Genomic DNA, 27,488 nt, shown 5'->3' with positions numbered 1-27,488 from the left:
TTTCTTTAATGTTAACTCTTTGCGGACGAAGCCGCTCGACGAGCGAACATCGCTGTGGCGAGAGGTATTGGCGCGCGCAGTTGAGAAAATATACACGTTGAACGTTTGCGTTATTCATTGTCGAGGCTTGTATTATTTTCATCAATATTTAATTCATCGTCATTGTCACTATTACTAGAAATATTGAAAGTCTGAGCCGATTCATTGTTGAACAGAGTTCGTTTCTACTGTCTGAAGCACTGTTGTCGTCATCTATCTTGTCAGATTCAAAATAATGTTCGTCATCACTATCGAACATGTTCTTTCTGGAACTTTTAGGCATCGTGTATAAGATGTTATAAAAAATATATAAAATATATAAAAAGCTTTCTGATTCATCTGGTAATGCCATTGAAAGATTGAAATTCGTTCTGACTCGACCATTATCCTGCATCGCGAGTTTACGTTAAACGGAAAATAAGATTTCTAAAGATTTATAATCTTCTTTCATCAAAAACATAATGCTATTGTTTAGTTTACTATACCCATGCGTAAATACGCATAAGATTATCGCTTAGAAAAATAGACGTACACCAGCTGCTTCAAGATATCTGTCCGGAACAGATTCGGGCGACTATATGTTGACACGCGTTCGCAACGGTGAAAAGACTTAGGCAAAAACACTCGTCCGCAAAAGGTTAAATGTATGTATATACAGATATATGAATATATAAGAAATTATTGGCCCACTTTATTTCTTACGTATTTTACAGATTATTTTATATTAACCACTTGCGCTACCAATAAACTCACGGTTGCGTATGCCGTGCGCTACAATATAACACGCGTTGAGGCGACAAAGTAACCCGTCACCGGGTCTGCGAGTGCAATCTTTTAAGCAGCGCCCCAACGCGTTGGTAGGGTCTTATATGAAGAGTTTTACACGGATATCAATAAATACTCACGGCAACAATAGCACTTTATTTATTAATAATCTACTACTGTATGGTAGATTTTAAAATATTTTGAAATATGTAATACCACAAGGCATTCCTTGCACTCCTTAGCCGACGTGCAGCGCACGTCATTTTTATTTCTGCGACAAATGCCCATCGACGTGGTATACATGTTGCTGGCGATTTTAGAACAAAAGCATCTCGACGTGCGTGGCACGTCTTTCTAGCATAAGTGGTTAAATAGCAAGTTCCGATATTACGGAAATGTCTATGAAATTGTTTTCATATTATATAACTGTTGCATTAAGTTTGACATGAATAAGTATACAAGTCTATAATGTGTGACATAAATAAATACATGCTATAATTACGTGCATAATTACATATACATATATGTTTTATCTTACATATGGTGATATCCTATTTGAAATTAGCAAAATGATCTAGACACCCGAATCAATTAAGGACTACGATATTATTAAAAAGTGAATTTCAACTGATATCTACTGTCTTATTAAAAAAGAGTGTATATCTCTATCTTTCGGATCGCCTTTCAATCCCACTGGCTTGCCGATAACAGCGTATAAATCGCGAGGCAAAGCTAAACTTCCGTAGTAGTAACTTCGATAGTGAATTCATCAGTTCTGAATTCAAAACGATTAGGTTTGTAACAATACGTGTTTAGAACGCTATTCGTGAATTTGCTCCATATTTCAATAGTGATATGTATTTTATTATCAAGTGTGTGCCTAACAAGTATAATAATTATATTTTTTAAATCATATAATGTCGATTTCTTTCGATTTATGCTATGTAACTGTTTCTTCCAAAGCTTATAATTTATGATTTTGTTGCAGTAATATTCAAAAGGAGGGATTTACATATTACAAATCAAACGCGTTATATATTTCCACTGTTTCTTTTTCCAAAAAGAAAAACGCATTAATATATCTTTAAGGTCTTTTTTATTATAATCCTACATAGATTGAGAATGTTTTATTTATTAAAATATTAAATATTAAAATATTTTTATTCTTATATACAGATGCAAAACACGGAAATGAAGAAGTATCTTCAAAGTGATGAAACATTGAATAAAATAAATAGCATGTTCATATCGCTACAAATTGATGAGGTAAAGAAAGTTAACGAGCAGTTACTACCGGTACGTTTTCCTACAAAGAAACTATATAACTAAATATATTGTTCATAATGAGATTATATCAAATATTTAAAAACGTAATAATGACTTAAATTTTCTATTTATATTCATATGTATTATTCTAATTTAATTTAATAAATAGATAATTGAAATGCTAATAAATCATATGAAATCAGAGGATTCACTGTTTGAAAAAATGTACAAAGAAATTATTTTCTGTGGTAGCTTCTATAAAAATACAAAAATAGAGGCACCAAATGAATTTGATCTTAATATTACTTTAAAGCTCCCTATCAACTATAATTACATAAATGTAAGGATGTTTTCAGTTAGTTAAGATGGATATTAAATTATGTTTAATTTTATATTGATATATATTTTCTTTCTACTATTTAGTGTTCCTCAGATCGGGCAGGCTTTGTAAAAATATCTATAGAAGATAATGTGCAAGCATGTGCTACATATACATATAAAAATCTTACAAATAAAGAAATAAGGTTACAAAATAAACTATAATTATTAAGTATAAAGTATATGAAGAATTTTATTACACTTTTATGTAAAATATTATTGTTTTCTAGACAACTTAACAAGTTAATATCTAATAATTTTGTGAATCCAAATACATTTCGTTTTTGGATTAAAGGAATTATAGACAGAGTTATGAACAAGCTACAGAATGTTGGAAATAGATACAGATTACTAACAAATAATTTGTATAAAGCATACATTAAAAAAAGTGAAAGTGGGCCTGCGATCACATTAATAGTGAATATTCCATATAAAACTGAGGATATACATGTTGATTTAGCACCATCCTTACCTTTTGATATATATGTCATTCAAAGATATATTCCAGAATTTGATAAACTTGAAACGGTTTGTGTATTTATCACAGCATTTTATTTAAATAAAGGCACTTACATCATAAACATTTTTTGTTTTTAGTGTCGATATAAAAACTGGTTTGCAATTCCAGTACCAGTACGTACTGATTGTAATAATAGTGATTCTAGTTTGGCATCCCTTTATTGGAGAACTGCTTTTAGTCTTCAAGAAAATGAAGTCCTTGCAAAATGTGGTCGTGTAAAACAAGTTATACGTTTACTGAAGGTTGCTTAACGAAGTATTTAATCTTAGTATGATTACAATATTTCTGACATCATTGTATTTTTTAGAAATTAAGAAATACACAAAACCTGAAGAGTATAGCAAGCTATTACATAGAAACTACATGTTTAAACAAACTGACAGAAATAGATATAAACATCAATAGAATATCTGTGACATATTTGTTTTTTGAAGTAATATAAACCATATTGAATCAATATACACATAAAATTTATAAAGTATTACATGTTTCCATATAAATTATTGCTGTTTTTAGATGCTTAAAGAATTACAACGTGTTTGTGAACAACGGAAGCTAGACTATTATTGGAATAAGGAGTACAATTTATTATCTAGAATTGGCGAGATGGAAATGTATAACATAGCTCAACGTTTAAAAAACATCATTAAAGATATTGAAAAGAATGCAACGGATAAATATATATTGGCCAAATATATTCGTAAGTTATGTTGTTTAAAATGTGTTACATTATATTAAAATAGGTATTTATTTTATGCGACTTCCTAGTGTAAAACTTGATACAAATAAGTGGATTTTGTCCCACATGAATATGTAAAACATTTTCTTTGCAAATTCTTTGCTAAAACATTTATAAACATAGCGTTTAGAGAAATAGGTAATGATTATTCATAATGATAACATCCTGCTAGTCTGTATCAAATCTAAAGCTATTATTTTTTACATTATAGTAAACTCGGAGGAATTGATGTCACTAAAGGATAACATAGATAAACATGGTATATATTAGTTATCATAATAAAACAATAATTACAATAATTACGCACTGTACTAATTACGTCATTATATATGTATTATAGACAACATAATTCCACAAGATGAGAGAAACAATAATACAGACCAAACAGATAGCAGCGGTTGTGTAATCCTCTAATTTTATTGCCTAAATTTGTTGTAATAATATATATATATATATATTCCGGAATTACCTAAGTTAAAGTATAGTTGTTATAATATTATATAATATTATATATATATTATATTAATATTATATAATATATATAATAATATATAATATTATATAATATAATATATATAATATATATTTTATATATATATATGTTATAATAAAATTATAACAACTATACTTTAACTTAGCTAATTCCGGATTGATCAAGAGTAAATAATTGACAGTGGTTTAAATTACATTCGCAAATGAGACAAAAATGTAGAGTAAAATTTTTTCATAAGATGCTTCATTTTCGAAAAAAGCAAATTTGAAAATGTATCCTGCGCATTTATCAAACCAGTTCGTAATTAAACATGTTTACACTTTGTTTTCTTAAAAATGAAGTCTTAAATGAAAGAAGTTTATTTTACATTTTTGACTTATTTTCGCATGTATAATAACCTTTCATTGATTGTTTGCTCATACCTAGTGAGTACTTAGCCAAGTTAAAGTATACTTCACAAATTTTCAATTTCGATTTTCTCAGAGACAAAGTGTCATATGAAAAAATTTTATCTTATCTAATTTGACTTATTTTTTCACGTAGATGTTCAACTAAAATAACTATCCCTAAGTTAAGAAAATATATAGAAATATATATATAAAGAAATCAGTGTCTGTAGTGTGAAAAAACCTCTTTGTAATAAACAAACTCTGATATATAATAAGGTATTATTATTATTATTATTATATACATATGCATATTCTATTATTATAAAAGAATTTTTAGACGTTTTATAAATTTTTATGTACACATTATAAAATAAACTTCTAAATTTATAGTTACATTTATCACTTCCACAATTTGTAATATATTTACTAAAATTCATATTTTGAACTATTTTCAGAAGATAAAATAGATTTTGATATAATCGAATATATGTACATTTAATAGATATATTTCCTTAAGTGGAATCATAAACAGAATACTATCAAAAAAAAAAAAAAAAAAAATGTTACTCTTTCAACAAATATATTTCATTTGCTAGTATAATTAATTAAAGGTACTGCATTGCAATCTGTCCATTCTACGAAGAAATTTCCTAGTTTGATAGCACAGCGAATCATAGTAAGACAATCACCTTCTGCACTATGTGCATCTTCAGGGTTATTACCAAAAATATGTTTATAAACACTAGCCAATTTAAAATTAATGGGCCGACTATTTATAAAATCTAATTGTCTTCTTACATTACTTCCTCTTCTGTCCTGAAAATTTTCATCACAGCGTTGTAATTTTATAATTTGATTCTCAGGTGTCTTTTCATTGATTTTTTGTATCTTTTTACAGTAACTAGTTCGTGGAGTGTTAAATACACTATCCAAATGAACTGTTGTTTCTTTAATCTTAGTTGGAGTATTATTTTTGTTATGATCATTAAGATTTGCATCCATAATAGAATCTAATGCATCAGATAAAATCTTATCATAACCATCATTCAATAAAATACTAACGTCAGTACAGTTGGAACTACTAGCAGTAGGTTGTACAATACTCATTTCTTTTATTGGATTTTGTTTACGGGAGAAAAATTCTTTGACTAGATGCATCATGTCAATGCTTAAAACATTTTCACTGAAATTCTTTAAAGAGACAAATTAGATTATTCATGAATTTGTAAAATTATATTATGATATAATACTACATATACCTTCTCAATATTTTTGAATTCTGATAAAAATATTGGATAGTCATAATTAATTCCATTATAAGCTATAAAACAAGTTGGTGCTGCTAATCGATTTATAAAATTCACTACCAAGTTATATATGTCACGGTTAAAACATGGAAATTCTTTTAAATTTTCATTGGATAAACCTATAATAATGTAAGTTTTATTTATATAAAAACTGAAAGATATAGCAGTTCGTTTAAAGGTAAAATAAAAATTGTTTGCTAAAAACAATTAAATGTTAGATACCTGTCAATTTTTGAATATTATTTGAAATAGGTACATTTGGATATATTGGTAAAACAAGTTTCTGTAAAATTCTTGGTGAAATATCTGTAGTATCGCATATAGCAGTTCTTGATACTGCAATTAATGACATTTCTGTGATTTTTGGCATATAATTCTTCGTAATTAATCCAGTTGTTTCCAAATCAAGAAATATAAATGTTTTTATCATTTTTAAAAAGCTTTAATAAGATCAATTAAAGTAGACATGCAATTGGATTCCTATTTTGGAAATAAAATTTATATTAACTACACAATTAATAATTAATTCACTAACTTGTAATGTTATTTCTGTAATAACCTTTTAAATCACAACACGCTTTAAAATACACATAACCATGCTAAGTATTGAGTTGCTAACTAAGTGATTACGGATTCTGTCATTAAGTATAGTAATAACGTATAGTAGTATAATAATAGTAATATATTTAGTCTATAAATTAGTATATAAAATGTTAGGATATTTACTCATGTCTATTATTATCTGTTATCATATCGTCTGGAAATTAATTGTTACTATTAAATAAGTTCAATTTTTAACATTATTATGTTGTTTATTAAATGCATATGTGTACATATGTCATTGTACAATATCAATGTACATACATATGTTTCTTAAGCGTTTACTGTGTATATGAACTTAGTATTTTTTCATGTTCATAAGAATGAGTTACATGTAGAAGCTACAATATTCTGTTGTTTCTATATGTTACTTTTCTTACATATATTTGAAGTAGAATAAAAAATTCGTACTTTTTGTAGTATAAGTATTTTTTTATTACATAATATATGTATGTACATATAGAGAGGATGCGATGTTGGATAAAACATATGAGAGTTAAAGCTCCCTCACTGTGATAATATCAAACTAATCCTGGTATACGATAACAATAAGTATAAATTCACTTACCATTGCTAATTTCAGATGTATAAATTAACATACATATAAAATCTTCTTTTCGTTTAAAATGGAAAGTATATAGTTAGTTGAATTACGTGCTATGATACCGTTGATCACGATGTCTACGGATTTAATGAACATCGATGGCAATATAAAAAGAGTGCAAAAAGAAACTTTGACACCATACAAAATAGCAACTGTCATTTTAATTAAAGAATATTGCAATGAAACAACAAAAGGTAATTTACTATCTTTATAGACATCATAATCTAAGTTTATTATAAATATTGTAATACTATATTATTAATGTTACTATTAATATTAATATTTTGTTCCAGCAATTGTGGAAAGACGCGATTTTTGTTTAGTTGCATTGAAATTGATTCAAGTAAGCATAAATAAAATGATTTTATTTAATATATTTTCTATACACTAAATAAAGTAAAATGTTCTATACACACATACATATTCATATGTATACTATTATAAAGAGTTAATATTTAATTTTATTGGAGTATATTAAATAATAAATGTTTTTATCTTTTTTATTAGTCTCCTGACATGGATCTTAATACACTTCTGAATATATTACATTCCCCTGAATATATTTTACATCGGTTTGCACATCATATGGAAGTGCAATTGAATATGTTAAGAGGAAAAGGGGTTGAAGGATTATTAGATTTATTTGACAATGTTGGACGTCTTACGAAACCATCATTGGATCATTCTCTTTCTTTACCTGCCCTAAATAAAAATTCTGTGCTTGGACTATATATAAGGAGAGTTATAATTTTTTTTGAAAAATTACCTTTTGATCAAGTTGTAGCTCTTTATGAAGCTTTGAAAAAATACTTGGATAAAAGAATTAATACGTTTGATGGTTCTGATATATCTGCAGCTTCTAAAACAGAAGATTCATATATAAATGAGTATGTGTTTATTATATTCATAAACTGTAATTTTGTTATATTATATATATGTATTTTGTTATAATTTCTCTGTATTTTGAAAGAATTAAAACAACTTGGGGTGGAAGACAAGCTGAATTACTTGTTGCACAACAAGCACATACTATACAAACAGATGAACATAAAGCGATGTCTCCTGCAGAACTACAAGTTCTTGTACGAGAACTTTTAAGTTGTAGTCCTTATTATGCAGAAGCTGTGAGTATCTTGTAGTAAGAACATATTTTATTTATATATATTTTAAAAGATGCAGTTAAATATCTTTTTGTATTTCTTACTTTCTCATAATCTTTAATATGTTTCAGCATTATTTAAGTTATTTAAACTGTTTAAGGGTCAATGAATACTGTGGAGCTATAGATAGTCTTTATCACTGCTTTGATAGATTAGCACCTTTGGAAAACCGTTCTGCACCTGAAGATAAATCTCGCATTTTCAGATATGCAGCTTTAAATCTAGCAGTTTTACATGCTCAATTTAATCATAAGTGCGTTTTTATATAAATTTTAAAATTATGAATTTTGTATGCAATTCACGTTGTGATTTCATTCTGATTTAAGGGAAGTAGCACAAGCTGCTTTGAAAGAAGCTGTCATGATGGCTCAAGAAGCTGGAGACAATGTCTGTTTACAATTAGCACATGCTTGGATGTATCATTTAACTATCAAACAAAAGTAAGTTAAAATCTCTTAACTTGCATTGATATATATTTATCACCATATTTGTAATATAATTTAGAGGACCATTGATAGAAAGGTCAGTTGGCAAGGCAAGTATGTTAGGAATAACTCACACAACTGGATTAGGTCTTATTGCCTATGCTCATAATTCTGCTTTAGAAGCTAAGAGTCCATCACAAGTGTTTGAGGTATTTCTTTAATTCAGTTGTATTCAATGTGTGTTCTAATGCTTATTCAAGATTAAATTGTTCTTAATATTTAATTACAGACTCTGATGAAATCCGATGTCTTAAATTGTCAACATTCTATGGTAGATTTAATGTCAATGACATATGCCGAAAAATCTGCGTTATGGGCATACTACGGTAAAACTGAGATGTCTTCAGTCTGTGCTCAGTTATTACTTTTACATAATACAGGAGAAAAAAAACAGCATATGTTTAATGGACCATCTACTTGCCAGGCTGTCATTAATATCGCGAATATCTTAGTAGAATTTGGAGAATATTTTTTGGTTGACATCGTACTTGCTCATGCTAAGGAGAGGTTTCCTAACGAACCGTGTAATAAGGTACCATTTAAAAATTAACCCTTTGCGGACGAAGCCGCTCGACGAGCGAGCATCGCTGTGGCGAGAGGTATTGGCGCGCGCAGTTGAGAAAATATACACGTTGAACGTTTGCGTTATTCATTGTCGAGGCTTGTATTATTTTCATCAATATTTAATTCATCGTCATTGTCACTATTACTAGAAATATTGAAAGTCTGAGCCGATTCATTGTTGAACAGAGTTCGTTTCTACTGTCTGAAGCACTGTTGTCGTCATCTATCTTGTCAGATTCAAAATAATGTTCGTCATCACTATCGAACATGTTCTTTCTGGAACTTTTAGGCATCGTGTATAAGATGTTATAAAAAATATACAAAATATATAAAAAGCTTTCTGATTCATCTGGCAATGCCATTGAAAGATTGAAATTCGTTCTGACTTGACCATCATCCTGCATCGCGAGTTTACGTTAAACGGAAAATAAGATTTCTAAAGATCTATAATTTCCTTTCATCAAAAACATAATGCTACTGTTTAGTTCACTATACCCATGCGTAAATACGCATAAGATTATCGCTTAGAAAAATAGACGTACGCCAGCCACTTCAAGATAACTGTGAACAGATTCGAGCGGCTATATGTTGACACGCGTCCGCAACGGTGAAAAGACTGGACGGCTATTTGCCGATACTCGTCCGCAAAGGGTTAATGTTGTACTTAACCGAATGAATCATATAACGAAGTTTAAATGTTATTTGTTTCATAGATATGGAAGTTAAGTGAGCAACTTTATGTGTTTATGCAATTAATGAGACAAGAAAAGTGGAGTGAGGCTGAAGTAATAGCGTCAAATATTTCAAGTTTAGATCCTTTGGAATCTAAATTTAGGTATAGCGATATGTTAAAATATGTCATTTTATTATGCAGGGTCTGTATTGTCTTTAAAAATTTGAATGTTTAGGTTAGCGGAAGTTTGTTTGGAAAAAGGGGATTATCCAAAAGGTTTAGAATTTATCGATAGAATTGGCAAAGAAGAGGAATTAACACCTCAAAATAAAATAAGAACTATGATTTTATTAAGTCAAATAATGTGCGCTTCTGTTTCACCAGAGAGTGGGATTGTAGGAGTGAATTCTTTAGTACTTCTAAATACAGCTCTAGAACTTGCAGTAAAAAATCATTTATCTTATTATAAAGCATTAATAAAAATGCATCTTGCAAACATTCAGGTAATTAGATTAATTAATACATTTTTGCATTAATTTAAAGATATTGAGGATATTGATTACATTATAAATATTATAGATATTATGAGTATTATATTGATCTTTTATTAACGTTCCAGTTAATAATGGGTATGCCAACTTTAGCACTAAACTTAGTAGAAGAAGCAATTACACAAATTTTAGCGCATGGAGGATATTACGATCAAGGTAGAGCGTTTGTTTTATATACGAAATGTTTAGTTGCTACTGCTCCAACATGTGACAAGATGCGAAAGGAAGTAATCTTAAAAGCTATTAAAGCACTTTCAAAGGCGAAAAATTATTTTACAAAAGTCGAAGCATATGGAAGACTAAGAGTTACATTATGTTTAGAATCTTTATTATGTCACGAGATCGATCTTAAAACTGAACGAAATCAATGTGCTTTTGAATTTCGCCAACTAGATCAACAGCTTCTTACAAAATTAGATAATTTGTCTTTATATTGAAAACCAAAATGCAGAAAAAGATAAGAACAAATATGTAGAATTGGAAAACTTCTTCATTTGTATTAAGAAACGAAACATTCAAATATACAGTATTTTCCTAAAAATCCTGCATTATTATTTATTATTAGGTATGTGTATTAGGTAATAATTAAAAAAAATACTAAGGTATTGATACTAATAAAACTCTTATAATTAGATTCATACAATTACATTTTGTAAAATACAACTTACGTGAAATGTTCTGAAGATATGGAAATATGTTGTAAAATAAGGATAAGGGGAAATGAATAGTCGAACAATGACAAGTATACAATAGAAACATTTATTTATAGAATCCGCTGCGAAGCTACAACGGAATTTTTGATATTCTAAAGTTTCTTACCTACTCCTCGTGTAGGAGTTAGGTATAATCCATACGAGTTATCTTCATTCTGTTTGTTATCCGATAGCAATTTTTTTTTTAAGAATTAACTCGCATGAATCATATAGTAAGTGCACACAGGACACAAATAGGTGAATGGTGACACATGAAAATCGCAGGGGTGAATTTTTATCAAAACCCCAGAAACTTCCAGCGAGTCGTCGAAGATATTAGATGATGCTTTTGTCGAGGAAAATTTGGATGTGTATAAGTGATAGATTACATCCGATATAACACGTTGAGAAACACTCACACACGTTTGAATTCTATCGACAATAGTTCTTGTGAGCAATTTTTATCTTATCCAAGTATCTCTTATTTTTTGAAAGCATTTTGTTTTGTATAACAATATTCTCCTCTCTATAATACTAACAGCAAGATTCACTTTGCGAATATGCTTTTTCTTTGCGTCATTTTGTTAAAACAGATATGTTTTCCTTCTGAAACCTTTTTCATTTCAACGACTATAATAATGTTTTTCAAATAAACCCGTGATTCTTTCAGATATGGGTTTGCTCATTTTAATTCCTCAAATTATTAACGCTAAAGTGCACGTATTTTTGGTGCAACGAAGGGGGGAAGACATATGAAGATACACAGCCGGGTTCACACATAATATTTTTTTCTTTTACAGTACGAGAGTGACATAGTTTAGAAGATTTCTATATTGTCACAATATGTTCTCTTTATTTACTTCGGCGTACCGATTTACGCATAATTGATCGTTTTGCTTGGCATTTCAAAAATCATTTTTTACAAGAATTTCATGCAATTTGGTACTTCTAGTACGTCAAAAACATTATTTAAAAGTATGATCTTTTTAATTATAACTGATCAATTTGAAACTAAATTCTTTTTCATTAAACTATTTAGTGGTGTTTTTAAACATACGTCGGAGGTATATATGTATATATACTCGCACATATACAATATCAAATTGTAGGATTTAGCCTGGTTTTCGACAAAACTTACTTTCTTGAAGAACACAGCGCGCTCTATAACTCTTCGAACGACAATGAAAATTCTAAATTCTCCCAGTGATGTACACAATTCTTCGAATTAACAGCTTTTGTATCGTAAAAATATAAAGAGAAAAATCTGTTTACACTTTATTCAAAGATTGCATATTAGAATACACGTATTTCTTTTTATAATAAATTTTACAATGCGTTGCTATTACTCCTATGAAAAATAGCATTGTTACCTTGTACATGTCTGTTCTGAAATATATGTACGAGATACCAAAATATGGTTGTTATAAATGTTTAAAATACAGACGATTTTATAATCAGTTTTCCTCTACTTAAAACTTAAGCCTTAAATTATTGTTGACAGATACATTGGTAATTTAGAACGTGAATTTCGTAATGCTTAATGGTTATTTTAACCTTAACGATAATAAAATAAATGTTATGATAAAAACACGATCATCGTATTTTCTTAATCGTTCGAATAATTATAAATATGGCGAATTAACAGTTTTGGATAGGCTCGTTGAAAAATAATAATGTTCCGTGTTTGTGCTTTCAAGCAAAAGAAACCTACAGCCCAGCAAATTAGACGTTCGAAGCTGTGTATTTCGTTCGAGGTAGGTTCTTCGTTCTTTCTTTTTTCTCTCGTTCAATTGTTATCCTGATTGAGCATCTAAAAAGGGACAGATTTTGTAGGCGGGCAAGAATCAAGCAATGAGAAGCTCTTTCTCTCTTTCTCTCTCTTGGATCGCTCGTTCTGCTAGGACTTCTCCGGTTTCGACGCGACTCAGCTCGTCTTGTCGAGCATAGGACGGCAGGGTGCTCGTGAAGAAGTAATTTGCACACCATCCGGAAACTATAGAAGGACACGATAGAACGATCAAATCTCCATGACTGTTTGCACGGAGTTGATATCGAGCGCACAACTGCCGGTTGTATCGGGAGAATCCTGAAGGTATTCTTCGGAAGGTGTCATACCGGCTGTTCTCATGTCGTCCCTCACTTTTTCCACCTGAAACGAATAATACGCACGTACAGTTTTCTCTTTAAAAAAAGTCGCTAGTCTATGCAAGATATCATTCTCATAAAAAAGTTTATCTATCTATCTATCTTTTCCTAGAGAAAATGGTCTTTCAGAAGAGAAGCGTTTGTTTCCCCGTTCAATTTATTTTCTTTATTTCGTTTATATCCTTCGTTTAATAATCTATTGAGCGAAAGTTAATTGAAACACTTGTGGAATCGTTTTGCTTAAAATTTATTCGATTTTTAGAATCAAAGAATTAAACAACAGACTACACTGTTTTTATTTTCGTGTCGTATAAGGAACAATTTAGATTTAAACGCGTTCTAACCTTTTGAAGGACTCTCAGCAGGTTCAGTCCGGCGACTTTCTTTAAGTCGTACACGTTCCAGTTCCCACTTCGAAGAAGTTCGGCGAACAGTTCCGGATACTTGGAGACATCCTCCAGTCCTCTGGGTGTCCTGTCAACAGAATCAATTCTTTGTAACAAGTCGTGTCCGAGTTTGATTACGATCAAACTGGAAATGGATAGTTGCAACGTTGATCTTTGCGACTTTTCCTATTTTACAATGCGCGTATCAAAATGTCCAATTTATTTCAAGTAACGTACAATAATTATAGAGATGAAAATGAATAGAGAGGAATGGCAATTTTTATATCGTAATTTTTTTACGGTTATTAACCAACGTTTCATGGATTTTTAGATACACGAGGACTCTAATAATTCGAAGAGACGACAAATTCGTATAAGATGCATCTGCTCGTTTTACAAAATTTATAAACTTTGAGTTGTGATGGCACGCGACGACGAAACTTTCCGACGGCTTCGCGACACTCGGCAACAATGTATTTCGCCGAAGCGAAGTGCCTAATGAGCCATCAATATCTCAACGGTCCTCCGTCGAATATTCGAGGAGGCGTGCGTGGCAACGGTCGTGGATGCCTAACAAACGCGTGGATAGTGGGGATATTGAGGGGCGACAAAAAGAAAGAGATTCATTCCGTTTCGAAGGGTCTAGCGTAACAGCGAAGTAAACACATTCGAGAAGCGGTGATTGTTAATTGTTGATCGTTGATTGTTGACTGTTAATTGTTTAATAAACCCTTTTTGTTGAACATCAAGAGTGTTTCTTGGGGCACTTACATGCAACTCCACCTCAGAGTGAAACTTTGATGATCATTGGATATACCCGTTTGTATACGTACAATCTATTCCGTTAGATAATTATTCAAACGACTCTACTTCTCTCGTGAATAATCTCCGTTCTAATTAACATCAAGAGTTACTAAATCGATGCCAGTGTATAAATAAAAGGAACATTTGTCCAAGCACTGTTGTCCCACGTTCGTTCTATCAGTTTATATCCAGTAATAACAGACATTAATCACGAAGATTTACATTCAAACGCATTAAATTACAGCTTATCTTTCCCACCATGAATCCAAATGAGTTAAACAACCCGTAATTCTTTCCGACGTGTACCTCAAACTCCATCCTCCTGCTCTCTGTATTTTTCCTTTTTATTTTTCTTTTTTCGATGATCGATAACTCGTTGTAACGGACCACCAAGCATCCATCGCGTAACAGAATATCGAAAGGAAAAAAGGAAAGTCTATGGTCTTGTAATTAGATTTACAGTGCCATTAATTCTCCGTTCATCGGTTTACGATAACTTGCACAAACACGATGAATTACCCGACACGAGTCGGTAAATGTGTTCACAGGAAGGTTTACGCCGCCGCACCCTTGTGACTATAAATCTTTTCGACCAACGCCGCCGCATCGAAAAGCTTAATTAGAGCCGTGCGTACTCCCTTGATTAAACTTATGGAATATCAAATTGGACCCACGATTCACGATGTTTCCTATTCGGATATTGCACCGACTTCGGTGTCCATTCGTAGAAATGGCTCATAACCGGATCGCGGATATTCGCGCAGATTCGTATTTTTTTTTTTTTTTTTTTTTATTATTATTCAATTTGTACTTTATAATTTGTCTAGCTGGACATTCGGTAAATTTGTCTAGCTTTATTACTAAATAACATGTGGATGGCTACCCCCAGCGAGATACAATCTTTGAGTTTGTATATTTTATTTCTTTAATGACATCAGTAAGGTGTTTTCTCTTTATACGAGAGATTCGTATTTTTGTAAAGGTAAAATAATGGAACAAAAAGTAAGGAGAAACTCGTTTCACCTACTGAGCTATGCCAGATGCTAGACTTTGAGTATTCTATGTACATTAGCGTGTTACGAACACTCTGTGCATTTTTGCACATTTACATCCGCAAAGATCCACCGGTTGCTTATAACGAAAACGACTTTTCCTCGTGTTTATCTTTTTCCAGGCGAGCAGAAGAATACCGTAGAACCTTTTATGAGTTTTTTCTAGACAGATATATACGTCGGGAATGAGTCATATTTGACGATATAAACGATCTTTTGTTTCACATACATGTTTAATTGTGTCGCGGTTATATGTATATATATAAATTGTATACGTCGTATATTTAATGACAAATTCGTTTATTACCATCTGAGGCTTCCATGTGCGTTATATTTAACACGTGTGTATTACTTTAGGAAGCGTTATTATCATCAAACACGGCTAATACGTAAAAGTTCCAAGTAACAGCTGCTGAAATTGTATACATCATATATTTAATGACAATTATTCGTTTATTACCATCTGAGGCTTCTACACATGTATTATATTTAACATACGTGTACTATTATAGGAAGCGTTATTATCATCGAACGTGGCTAATACGTAAAAGTTCCAAGTAACAACTGCTGAAATTGTATACATCGTATATTTAATCACAATTATTCGTTTATTACCATCTGAGGCTTCTACGTGTATTATATCTAACGTGTGCTGTTTTAGGAAACGCTATTATCATCGAACACGGTTAATACGTAAAAGTTCCAAGTAACAACTGCTGAAATTGTATACATCGTATATTTAATCACAATTATTCGTTTATTACCATCTGAGGCTTCTACACATGTATTATATCTAACATACGTGTACTATTATAGGAAGCGTTATTATCATCAAACACGGCTAATACGTAAAAGTTCCAAGTAACAACTGCAGAAACTGGGAAGTTTCGGAAGGTTCATTTATTTGCGATTGTGTATTCTATCGTGTATATTTGCGCGATAGAACGTGTTAAAGAAAAAAATGTACCTACTTGTTGATACCATCGAAGTCGCCACCGACACCGATGTGGTCCACGCCAATTAGGTTTTTAATGTAGTAAATGTGCTCGGCGACGTCGGAGACGGTCGCCTGAGAGCCACATTTCACGAAGTAATTATAAAACGTCACCATCACTAATCCACCGTTAGCAGCCTACAAATGAAATTCCATTTTATATCGCATCGTTCGATAAAATCGCTCGAAGTTTCGATTGTACTTCTTATAAAAAACTTATCCGAGCTTTAATTCCATACGTTCGTGTATCTTCATCCAAACATTTAAAATAGCAGGCAAAATTTTTAAAATGCGATGGAATTTGGAAATTGAAAAGTTCGAAAGATCGCGTGTTGAAGGTTCGCAAGATTAAAAAATTTGGAGACTCGAGAATTTAGAAATTTGAGTACCAGAACGTTCGAAAGTTTAAACTTTAAGTAAATTTAGATGGCTGAATGTTTACAAATTTCAATGTTCGAAGATTCGAGCGTTTGAAAACTTATAAACCTAAAGATTTGACGCGTTCGGTGAATTTTTCAGGCTTCGGAGACTCGAGTATTTGGAAAATTGAAAACTTGAAAATTTGAAGATCTGGCGACTGGAATCTTTCACCTGAAACAAATAAGAAATAGCTTTCGCATCGACGAAAAGTTCGATTATTCTGCTCGAAGTCTGAAATCTCGATCGTGCCTTGTATTAACCGCAGATTCTGACCGCAACTATCGTCACGCGTTCCTCGATCAAATCTACCGCAATGTTCTCGCGTAACCGCATTTCGTCTCCATCGTACGTACCTGTGTTTCCTCTTTTGGGCAACTGTACTGTACCCTAGAAACCTGTCGCGAACCTAACCTAAATGTTGGTCCAGAATTGTTAGGAAGATGATACAGTTACACTGTACATGTGAATGTGTGTGTAAGCGTTTGAGGGCGCCCAGCCCTTAGTTGAGACAAAGGACGATAGGCGGCAGTCGTTAAGAAGCATCTGGAAGATTCGGTTGACAACAAGCGAGCGTGCGAGTAGGTTTACGAGGTCTTTAGAGTATAAGATATGTGTATAACTGTTGTATGTAAAATAAAGTGAATTATTTGAATTTTCGAATGCCTCCTATATCTTTACAAGAATGTTACGAATCTTATTGTAAAAAACGATCTTTCTTATTTTCGAATAGATAACGAACGAACGTTGTTTTATTCGAGAGGAAAGAATTTATCGACGGTATTGTTTAACATCGTAAAGTAAATGTAGCAAAGTCAAACTTAAGACATTCTATAATGGATTCTTTTCTAAAATTTCTTTCCACGATTCGGAAACCTTATAAGGATTGACGACTCGAATAAATCGTAAATTTTTCTCTGATATTTTCTGCAGATTTAGCTATGTAATGCTTATTCTCCTGGATCAGAGAATTGCAAAGGATATTATTGACTTTTAAGAGAACCGAAGATCTTTTGTAACTATCGAGTAACGGAAGAGTACTTGTGAACTTCCGATCTCGGACAGTTTCAAGCTTCGTAACGAGATAACTCTCTTGTTAGGTTAAAACAATACGTTTACACAGGTTTCTATGTCGAAATATCGCTTAATAATGTTCACTGTGTAATTTTTTGGAATATTTAAAAAATTCATCTCGTTTATCGTAAAATAACTTTTACTTGATTTCCATTGTATTATTATTATTATTGTATATTATTTTCATTATTTCATTTTATATCGAACATATACCGTGTCTATTAGTGTATTTAATATCGATAAGATACATCTATGTATCTATGTATGTTTATGTTTTAAGAAAGTGTGTAGGTATGTGTTTTACTGTGTTTTACGACAACAAAATTAAATTTTCTATTCTTTTCCAAGCACGAGTTACAAAGTACGAGGCAACGAAATCCGATTAGAAATACGCAGAATGGAATAGTTAAATTTAGAAGAATTGTCGTTACAATTTCATCTTGCTGTATTCGGAGTTCAATTTTTGTAAAATGAAGCATTCTCCTACGCTGATTGCGCGTGTATCTATGAAAAAACGAGAATACGATTTTCCCTCTATGGGAGAGGAAAGGATAAATTGTCTTGAAAAAAAAAAATGTCAAACACGGCGTAGTTATCAAGTTGATGATGTATACGTAAGAATTAAAAGTTCTTTCGGGTGATTTTACAATTACGAAACGCAGCGTAGAATTATAACGAGACGAGGAAAAATCTGCCACTCGAGGGGATTCGAGGAAGAAAATTGCGGTTTGTGAAAAGATACGAAGCCAACGAGGAACAGGGGAACAGATAAATCCGTTAATTTCTCGCCCTACTAATTTGTCGTTTAACGAGGGAACGCGAAGAGGTTTCCTATAATGGAGCAGAAAACCCGACAATAGAAACGAATAGCCGGTGGTAAATGTTTCGTGTCACTGGGAGACCAGCTGCACAGATAATCGTCTATCCTCTGGAGAGGAAGAAAAACGATCTGGTGCGAGAGAAAGCGCGAAAACCGTCACTTTTCTTTTCGATTCGACGAAACTTATTTCGCAACAAATCTACGTACACCGTTAACAGATCCTCGAACAGGACTTTTATTTGACAAACTTTTTACAAGCTATCGTATAGCAGAGAATATTTTTTCGCTATGTACAGCGCTACGAACAATTATAAACTCAAACATATTTTCTTATATTATTGTAGCGGTCATAAAAGATATAACTTAGAAAACACGAAGCTGGCACCCCGCTGGGGGTAGCCACCCACATGCTATATTTATTTTATTTTATTTTTTTTTTATTTACCAATGAGATATAACACTTTACCAAATGTCCTTCAGGACAAATTGTAAAAACCAAAATAAAATAAAAAAAAAATTATTGTAGCGGCTGTCACACGCTCAAGAAGGCCACCTCAGTAATCAGGTAGACGTAACATCCTGCATACCACAGCTATCGAAACAATAATCAGACAGTAACGAAATTGCCGCCTCTGATACACACCCGACGATAACCCCTCCAAAGGAATTAAAACCTCGATACAAAAACCCTCCTAAATTAGCGCTCGACACATTATTCTGTTGTAACATTATGAACCGTTACTCTGTTGGATTTATATAATAAATTCCATTATCGTATACGAAGTTCAATTTCTTCACCTTATTCGTGAAACCTCATCGGTTGATGTTCTAACTTAAGCACGCAAAGTAAAATTACATTATACAAGGCCATATTAAAACCTGTTTGGACCTATGGAATCCAACTATGGGGAACAGCGAGTAATTCCGACATAGAAATTCTCCAACGATTCCAATCGAAAAGCTTAAGATCCCTGATAGATGTACCTTGGTACGTCACCAACGAGACGATACATCACGACCCCAAGATACCCACGGTCAAAGAAGAAATATCCAAATTCAGCAATAGACACAGCACAAGAGTTAACAACCACCAAAACCCTCTAATTACTCAACTACTCGACGCGTTGGAACAGATCCGCAGGCTAAAAAGACATTACACCTTAGACCTAAGCACTAGATTCAAGTAGAATCAAACATACTATAAATTCTTATAATTCAAATTATACTACCATGCCAAGATAATTTACTTATAATTCTCAATGAGAATTGATAGTAAAAAGTCTACCAAATAAAAAAAAAAGTTCTCCACGAGTCAGTAGTAGTGCGAATGAATATCAGTATGGAGTCAGTAAATCAGTCAGTCGAGCAAACTAGCATAATGATCAATCTTATAACGAATATCATTAAGCGAACAACGCTTGCGATTAACTTTGTATTCTATGCTGTAAATTATCTGTAAATATAGTTAATTAAATTAACTCGTCTGATTATTGATTTAATCAACAACGCGTCACACCGTCCACCACATTATTTTATTCGATATTTCCAAGAAATCGCTGATCGTGTCTGGATAAGCGAAATTGTTTTTGTAAAGGATAAATCGAGCGCTGCAGGATATCGGGAGATGTTACACGGAGAATTATCGTCCTTCGTAAATGAAATACAAGACAGAAAGCCAGTTTTTCAACAAGACAATGTTGCTATTCGCACAGTCGCTGTTAGGAAGCCGTGGTTCCAGGATTTCGCAATAGAATTATTACCATGGCCAGCGTGAGTCCTGATCTGAACCCGATCGAGACCTGCGGGGAATTCTAAGAAGAAAAGTTTACGAGCAGGAGAAGTCACCTATAGAAAATATGGTTTAACTTGAATAAAGAATGAAATCCGTAGGGAGTGGATATTCAAAATGAAACTTCAAGTAAGTTAGTGGATAGTATTATATCTAACAGATTAATAGAAGCAACAAGAAGCAAAGGAAAATACACAGAATATTTAACGAAATCTACATGTGACATTGACTTTATATCTTTTTTGTAGTTGTAGAAAATTTAATATTTTTCAGACTTCGAAAGACGACAATTTTTGTTTGTTGCATCGTCAGTTTTGTTTTGTATCGTAACATGAAATTATACAGACAATTTCGTCGATGTTTCTTCCAACGTTATGGTAAATCTAAAAATAAGGTTTGAGTTTATAATTATTCATTGCACTGTATACATACGTCTGTATTTTTTCTCCAACAACGAAGATGATAATTTATTTCGAGATATCTTTTAGAAAATTTTCAGAATTTTTATTATTAGTCGGCTGCCTTTTCTTTAAATTTAATACCAAAGTTCCCGCGTATCTTTCCCTTATGAAATTTGAATTTAATTTTCGTTCTGCTCCTGAGAATGTATCTTTCCGTTATCTTTTTCCCTTCTCGAGGGAGGATCGGTAATTTTAATAATTTGAATATAATTAGGTTTATTTTTTTATTTATTCCGATATATTAATCTTTTCCAACAAAATTTTTATCTTAGATTAAATTTAATTAAACGGGAGAACAGTCGAATAACGTGGCTTCTGCTTACCAGCTGCCTTAAAATGTCGTCGGGAACGTTCCTCGAGGAATTACAAATGGCGAAGGCCGAGGAGTGAGAAAAAATGACGGGTGCTTTGCTGGCTCTTAAAGCGTCCCTCATGGTTGCCCTCGCTGTATGACTAAGGTCTATCAGCATTCCCAGCCTATTCATTTCCTGAACTACTGTTTTCCCGAACGCCGTTAGACCGCCTCCTAAAACAAACGAGAACTTAACTTTGTCCCTCTGTCTACTTACAGTCGAAATATTTATCTCCCTGACACAACGATACTTGGAATTTTTCATTTTCCGATCGTGTTATGCTATTACTACATTTTTTATAGCTTATATAATATAGTATGATAATTGTTGAGATATGTATAATTTTCTGTGCTGGGTTAAATAATAATATCAGTGTGTGGGTGAATGTGTGTGTAAGCGTCAGAGGGCGTCCAGGCCTTAGTTGGGACAAAAGACGATTGGCTGTAGTTTAGAAGCATCTGAAGGAGTCGGTTAACAGTCGAGTATAGAAGAAAGTGCTGAGACGCGTGCAAGTGTGTATCGATGAATATATGAGAAATCGTCCATGAAATAAATATATTATTATTTTAATATTAATCCTCAGTATAAATTCAGTGTTCCTATAACATTATTTCGGCTCCAAAGATCCACAATTTTCAACAATAATATAGTAACGAGTATAATAAAGATTACATGATATACTATGTTTCATTGAATATTTATAATTTCATTATCATTTCAGTGTGAAAAATGTTGAAGTAATAACTCCGAGAAAAACTCTACACTTTTTCTTTTGTATATCCGTGACCCGGAGAATACGCTGTTATGAAGAAAATAGAATTTAGTGAAAAAGCTCGAAATAAGGAGAGGTGCATATTATTGTGTCCTTGAATATAAATTTTGTTTTGGGTTACAAGGTCTAGAAACAAAAGTGTTATAGGTAGATTTCTATCGCTGTTTCTTGTAGCTTTCAGCTAAAGCTACACACTAAAGTTAACCTTTTAGTAATGTCCTTTGTCATAAATATATGAACGTGTTCCCTATCATCCTTCTATTGTATTGTAACACTGAAAGAACGAGGATCTGAATCAGCATACACTATACCTGTACTTATACTTATTTCAATATACTTTTCTATTACAAATTCATCCACTCGTTCTTTTATCAATTAATTATCGCTAAAATCACTTGCAAATCATATTGCCTTTAACTGCATATTCTATGTGTTCTTACCAGTTAAGTTATATTCTACCAGTGAACCTCGACACAAAATAAAGTTCCATTGCAAATATTTTTGTATCTAGATTGTTATATACTTATGAGAAATTTCAAAGCAAAGAACGCGTGTAAAGTACAGAAGTATATAAAACACTCCAAGTATAGTACTCGTAATAACATTTATTAGGTAAAGCAAATTTCTGTTCATTTTTCGCTTTTTTTTTTAAATTACGTTCTTAAAAAGGTGAATTTACTTAAATATTCACAGTTTATCTATATTACTCACCATCCTCCTCTTCGTCCTCTACCGACGAACTTTTCGCCCACGGTGTGTTACAAGTGTGCGTGAGTGTGAGATACCGTACACCCAATTGATACAGTGTTCTTAAAACAGCTAAACTACTTCCTAGGCTATGTCCACCTTCCACCCCAATCAATGAAGCTATCCTGCCTCTTTCGTGAGCATCTAGAATCTCTGAAAATTAAGTCAGTATCACCTGTACAATCTTGTTTGTAGACATGGTATTGAGTTATGTACCGAGCAAACGTTTCTTAATCGTTTAAATTATTTATTTCCTCGGTCTTGTCCTTTCTAAGTGTCAACTTAGACTTTTAACTAAATGTTAAGTGTTAACACTTAGCCAACTTCGAGCTTATCACGCCTATTATATTTTTCTTCCTTTTTAACGATTCGTGTGCTTAAGAAACAGAGGGTAGTGAGGGAGCGGTTGAGTTCAGATTTCTGGCTGTTTCGGATAATCGTGAAAGATACTCACCCGTTGAAGATGCAGCGAACTGCATGTGTTGCGAGTACTTCTCTATGAGCCTCTTAATGAGGTCCACCTGCTCCAGAGTCAGCTGGACCGCGTTGAGATGCTGCGACTCGCACGGCACGTAAGCAGCCCAAAACTGTGAACAAGGTACGAGCCGGATTATTCTTTGGTTAATTAGGAACAGCAGAGAAAGAGAGGGAGAAATATCGTCGAGGCTAAATACACTTTCAAGGAACGTAGGTATGCGAAAAATGAACGAAACTTTTCTCTTTTGAGAAAGTCAAAACTGCGTATTTTCGGCACGATATTTCTAATTTCGTTTCTTCTCACGTTTTTAGAACAAAGTAATTCGTTGTTTGAAAGGCACGTAGTGGCTGACGTTGATGCATTATGTCGCTATTATTTTCCTATTTTTGAATGTAATATCTCAGCAATTTCGCTGTTACTCTCAGTATTTCAATTTTCATATTTTAAGGTCTTTGTATTTCATTAATATTTTAGTATTTTAGAAATATTTTAATTCAATTGCTTTCCACTATACCTTACATTTTAACGTATCACGTTTCTTTGGATTCTCGATACCATATACTTTTTAATTTTCTTCGTTCTCCCTTCATTTAGTCGTTTAAAAAGCGATTTACATTTTTATATCGATTTTTATATCGTTCGATGACTGACTCGCAAGATCGAGAATATTTTGATAAATTTTTGAATTACGTATATTCCATACGTTGCCTCTTTTATCACGTAATCCATTATATCAGTCAGCTGAGAAAGTTGGGTGAACAGAGTTCGCAACACATTCAACTAAAACGTCTGATGATCGATGGGCAACGTTGCTCGAATTTTGGTTCATTATTGCAGTTTAATAAGATCGTTGTCCATTATTGTACTCCAATTTATTACGTATTACTTTATCCTGCGAAACTGTGACAAATTTTATGAGGGTGGTTCTACGCTCGTGATTCATCGTACCGCAAATATGGTATCACGTAGCGTCCATAAATAATCGTCTGCATGAAAATTCGTTGTAACTTGCGGTTAATCGGGCCACAAAGATTGCAACGATATAGTTATAGCAACTGGCGAGGTCCAATTTCGAATAAAAATGAAAATACGAATATGTGAATTTCCCTTTGTCTCTCGTCGTATCCATTTTCTAATTTAATTCGATTTCAAATTTATAATTAATTTTTAGAATTCTTTGAACGTAACGAAACGAGTCGATGAATCGTAGCGAATATCAAAGAATTTTTACGACGACGCAACTTCCTAAGCCTGAAATTTCAGTGACTGTGAAACTTTGAAAGTAGCGATCGATTATTTGCAGTTTTATTGGTTTCACAATTTTTAGATTCATTTCTATAATAAGGCTGGACAATGCGCGATATAACATTTTTCACGCGTTCTCTGAAATATCGATTTCCTCTCAGGTTTGATATTTTCGTTGTTTTCGAACAACGCAACGAGTAATGAATTTTTATCGACGAGGGGAAGCTTCGGATTATAAGTAATAAATAATAAATAAATAGCAGGTGAAACTGTGTTGCTTTCGTTAAATAATTAAACGAATCGAATCGAAGCTTTTGACACGCATATCGAAGTTAAAAAGCAGTTCGATAATTTATCTTCGCCTCTATTTATTTTTACTTTTATTTTCATTTTGATTATTCGTAATCGAAACTCGTCTCGTCCGGGAAAGTAGGAAATTATTTTTTGCGACGGAATAAATTGAATTTGCAGAAAATTGAAGACGAGAGGTTGTCGTGTAAGACAGAAAATGCAAAGCTGAAAGGAGGAACATCGAAAAAGAAAATTGTTGCGTTGTGGTTACGCAATATACGGAAGACGATGTACTAGAACATAGAACATTTTTTCATTTTCCGTTTTCTCTTACGTATATAGTCTTCGCCTGGGAGCGGAGATTGGTTTCCTTTATGGTTCCTTGTGGTGAACTTCTGTTTTCCTTAGGGAAAAACAAGTGCAACCGGAAACGAATGAATTACACGTTCGTTGAAACTTATTTTCTGATTCAATTTTCGTAATACTTTTCTATCAGCATAGATGGACTCGTAAGAAAATAAGAAATTCGTTCAGAGATGTTAAGAGGGTGTCCTGAATTAGAATGTTCTAAAACAGCGTTGTTTTGTGATTTTTTTTAGAAGGGAAAGGAAGATACAAAGTTATTGAATTTCGAGGTATGGTTTTATATATATTTAACGAATACAAGAAAATTTTGTTTAAAGAAAAAAGGAAATTATAACAGATTTCTAAGCCTATTTCATGGGATGCAGTCTTCATGTTCTTTTGCTGTTCTTTTTTTTTTATTTGGTGGACTTTTTACAATCAATTCTCATTGAGAATTATGAGTAAATTATCTTGGCATGGTACTGTAACTTGGATTATAAGAGTTTATAGTATGTTTGATTCTAGTTGAATCTAATGCTTAAATCTAAAGGATATTGTCTTTTTAGTCTGCGGATCTGATCCGTCGTGTCAAGTAATTGGGTAACTAATGGGTTTTGGTGGTTGTTAACTCTTATATTATATCTGTTTCTGAATTTGAATATTTCTTCTTTGACTGTGCGTATCTTAAGGTCGCGATGTATCATTTCCTTGGTAACGTACCAAGGTGCATTATTAAGGATCTTAGAGTTTTTGATTGGAATCCTCGAAGAATTTCTATGTTGGAGTAACTCGCTGTTCCCCATAGTTAGATCCTATTGGTCCAAACAGGTTTTAATATGGCTTTATATAGCATTATTTCACTCTGTATGTCTAAGTTGAGGCGTCTGCCAATGAGCCAGTAGAATTTTTTTAGTTTTGTTTTCAGTTCTTTGGATTTATCTACGATGTGCCGTTTCCATGTCATTCTTTTGTCCAGAATCATGCCCAGATATCTGACTGAATCTTTGTTTGGTATTGGAATATTATTTATGGTCACCCGTGGGCAGGATTGTTCTCACAGTGTGAAAGTTATACGGCTGGATTTATTTTCACTTATTTTGAAGCACCATTTGTGGAACCATTCTTCCATAGAGTCGACACCTCGCTGGAGAGTTGAGGAGGCAATTATCGGGTCTAAGAAGGATGCTAATAAAGCTGTGTCATCAGCAAATGTCGCTGTGGTTATCTCTGTTAATGTTGGTAAGTCGGCAGTGTAGATAGTGAACAGCAGAGGTCCGAGGACACTGCCTTGGAGCCCACGGTGTGTGGCCTGGTTTAGATAGAGAGTCAGCCGACGTAACAACGTCTTTTTAGCCTGCGGATCTGATCCGTCGTGTCAATTAATCGAGTAAGTAGTGGGGTTTGGTGGTTGTTAATTTTTATGTTATATCTATTACTGAATTTGGATATTTCTTCTTTAACTGTAGGTATCTTAAGGTCGCGATGTATCATTTCCTTGGTAACGTACCAAGGTGCATTATTAAGGATCTTAGAGTTTTTGATTGGAATCCTTGAAGAATTTCTATGTTGGAGTTACTCGCTGTTCCCCATAGTGGTTGGACCTAAAATGGACAATAGTATTTTCCAATTCTCAGGCTTTACTTCTACTTCTTAATCTCGTTAGATCTAAAGTGCACAATACTTTTCAATTCGTTCGTTATTACGGCAGAACCACGTTCATCTGGACTCCATTTATTCGAACGAAATTCCAGTTAATGTCCGATCAGCCGAACTTTTGCCGGCTCGATTCACTTGTCTGAACGCGAGCCCCTATTATGCGAAGGAAAAATAATGGGTAACGAGGAAAATCGGTGATCTCTTATTAAACGAACTCCAATTACATAAATTACTTGCCAGTCGACAAATTCAGATAAATCGAGTTTTATTCTGATATTACGGACTAATGATATAGCCACGCACAACTTTGACTACTCGGTGTGCAAAGTTGAATTAAAAGATATTAAGTCGTCAGAAAAGTTTCTTTCGTTTTATAAGGAAATAATGGACGCACACATTTTCCGTTTTATATTATTTTATCGAATTACGTGTGA

The 27,488-nt window shown here is 32.7% G+C and overlaps 4 protein-coding genes and 1 long non-coding RNA gene across 11 annotated transcripts in view; 2 read left to right on the top strand and 3 right to left on the bottom strand.

Moving 5' to 3' along the window:
- Positions 1–11: 11 nt before the first annotated feature.
- LOC132916322 (uncharacterized) lies at positions 12–9,911 on the bottom strand. The gene is made up of 2 exons (XR_009660071.1): positions 9,725–9,911; positions 12–427 (listed from the first exon to the last, which is right to left on the bottom strand). It is a non-coding gene; the product is annotated as an uncharacterized LOC132916322 (long non-coding RNA).
- On the top strand, positions 701–4,721 carry LOC132916312 (cyclic GMP-AMP synthase-like receptor). Of its 6 annotated transcripts, none has more exons than XM_060976206.1 (9): positions 768–1,141; positions 1,793–1,893; positions 1,981–2,100; positions 2,240–2,410; positions 2,494–2,594; positions 2,679–2,976; positions 3,046–3,210; positions 3,276–3,401; positions 3,485–4,721. In XM_060976206.1, the coding sequence occupies exons 3-9, from the start codon at positions 1,981–1,983 to the stop codon at positions 3,704–3,706; spliced, it is 1,203 nt and encodes a 400-aa protein (XP_060832189.1). In that variant the 5' UTR covers positions 768–1,141; positions 1,793–1,893; the 3' UTR covers positions 3,707–4,721. The 6 variants fall into 6 exon arrangements, with proteins under 6 accessions (XP_060832194.1, XP_060832188.1, XP_060832189.1 ...); XM_060976208.1 differs by lacking the exon at positions 768–1,141 and adding an exon at positions 1,352–1,598; XM_060976209.1 differs by lacking the exon at positions 768–1,141 and adding an exon at positions 1,652–1,676.
- On the bottom strand, positions 4,442–6,376 carry LOC132916314 (uncharacterized). The gene is made up of 3 exons (XM_060976213.1): positions 6,119–6,376; positions 5,849–6,015; positions 4,442–5,780 (listed from the first exon to the last, which is right to left on the bottom strand). Exons 1-3 carry the CDS (start codon positions 6,324–6,326, stop codon positions 5,175–5,177), a joined length of 981 nt encoding a protein of 326 aa, XP_060832196.1. The 5' UTR covers positions 6,327–6,376; the 3' UTR covers positions 4,442–5,174.
- LOC132916307 (anaphase-promoting complex subunit 5) lies at positions 6,742–11,074 on the top strand. The gene is made up of 11 exons (XM_060976191.1): positions 6,742–7,294; positions 7,394–7,443; positions 7,608–7,987; positions 8,071–8,224; positions 8,332–8,513; positions 8,587–8,700; positions 8,765–8,894; positions 8,975–9,277; positions 10,023–10,144; positions 10,218–10,485; positions 10,602–11,074. The coding sequence occupies exons 1-11, from the start codon at positions 7,156–7,158 to the stop codon at positions 10,968–10,970; spliced, it is 2,211 nt and encodes a 736-aa protein (XP_060832174.1). The 5' UTR covers positions 6,742–7,155; the 3' UTR covers positions 10,971–11,074.
- Positions 11,075–11,269: 195 nt separating this feature from the next.
- LOC132916311 (dipeptidase 1-like) overlaps positions 11,270–27,488 on the bottom strand; it is a 240,787-nt gene continuing 224,568 nt past the window's right edge. The window contains exons 3-8 of one of the 2 annotated variants that reach the window (XM_060976204.1): positions 23,494–23,626; positions 23,004–23,192; positions 21,491–21,690; positions 16,584–16,744; positions 13,715–13,844; positions 11,270–13,374 (exon numbers count right to left, since the gene is read on the bottom strand). In XM_060976204.1, coding sequence (XP_060832187.1) covers positions 13,243–13,374; positions 13,715–13,844; positions 16,584–16,744; positions 21,491–21,690; positions 23,004–23,192; positions 23,494–23,626 — 945 coding nt within the window. In that variant the 3' untranslated portion in view covers positions 11,270–13,242. Of the gene's footprint in view, positions 13,375–13,714; positions 13,845–16,583; positions 16,745–21,490; positions 21,694–23,003; positions 23,193–23,493; positions 23,627–27,488 lie in introns of both variants that reach the window. The other variant, XM_060976203.1, reaches the window with a different exon arrangement.

The sequence above is a fragment of the Bombus pascuorum genome, chromosome 2, assembly GCF_905332965.1.
Source record: "Bombus pascuorum chromosome 2, iyBomPasc1.1, whole genome shotgun sequence".
In the NCBI taxonomy this organism is placed as follows: Eukaryota; Metazoa; Arthropoda; class Insecta; order Hymenoptera; family Apidae; genus Bombus; species Bombus pascuorum.
Note: the sequence above shows the minus strand (reverse complement) of the source record. Positions and strands in the feature narration are given on the sequence as shown.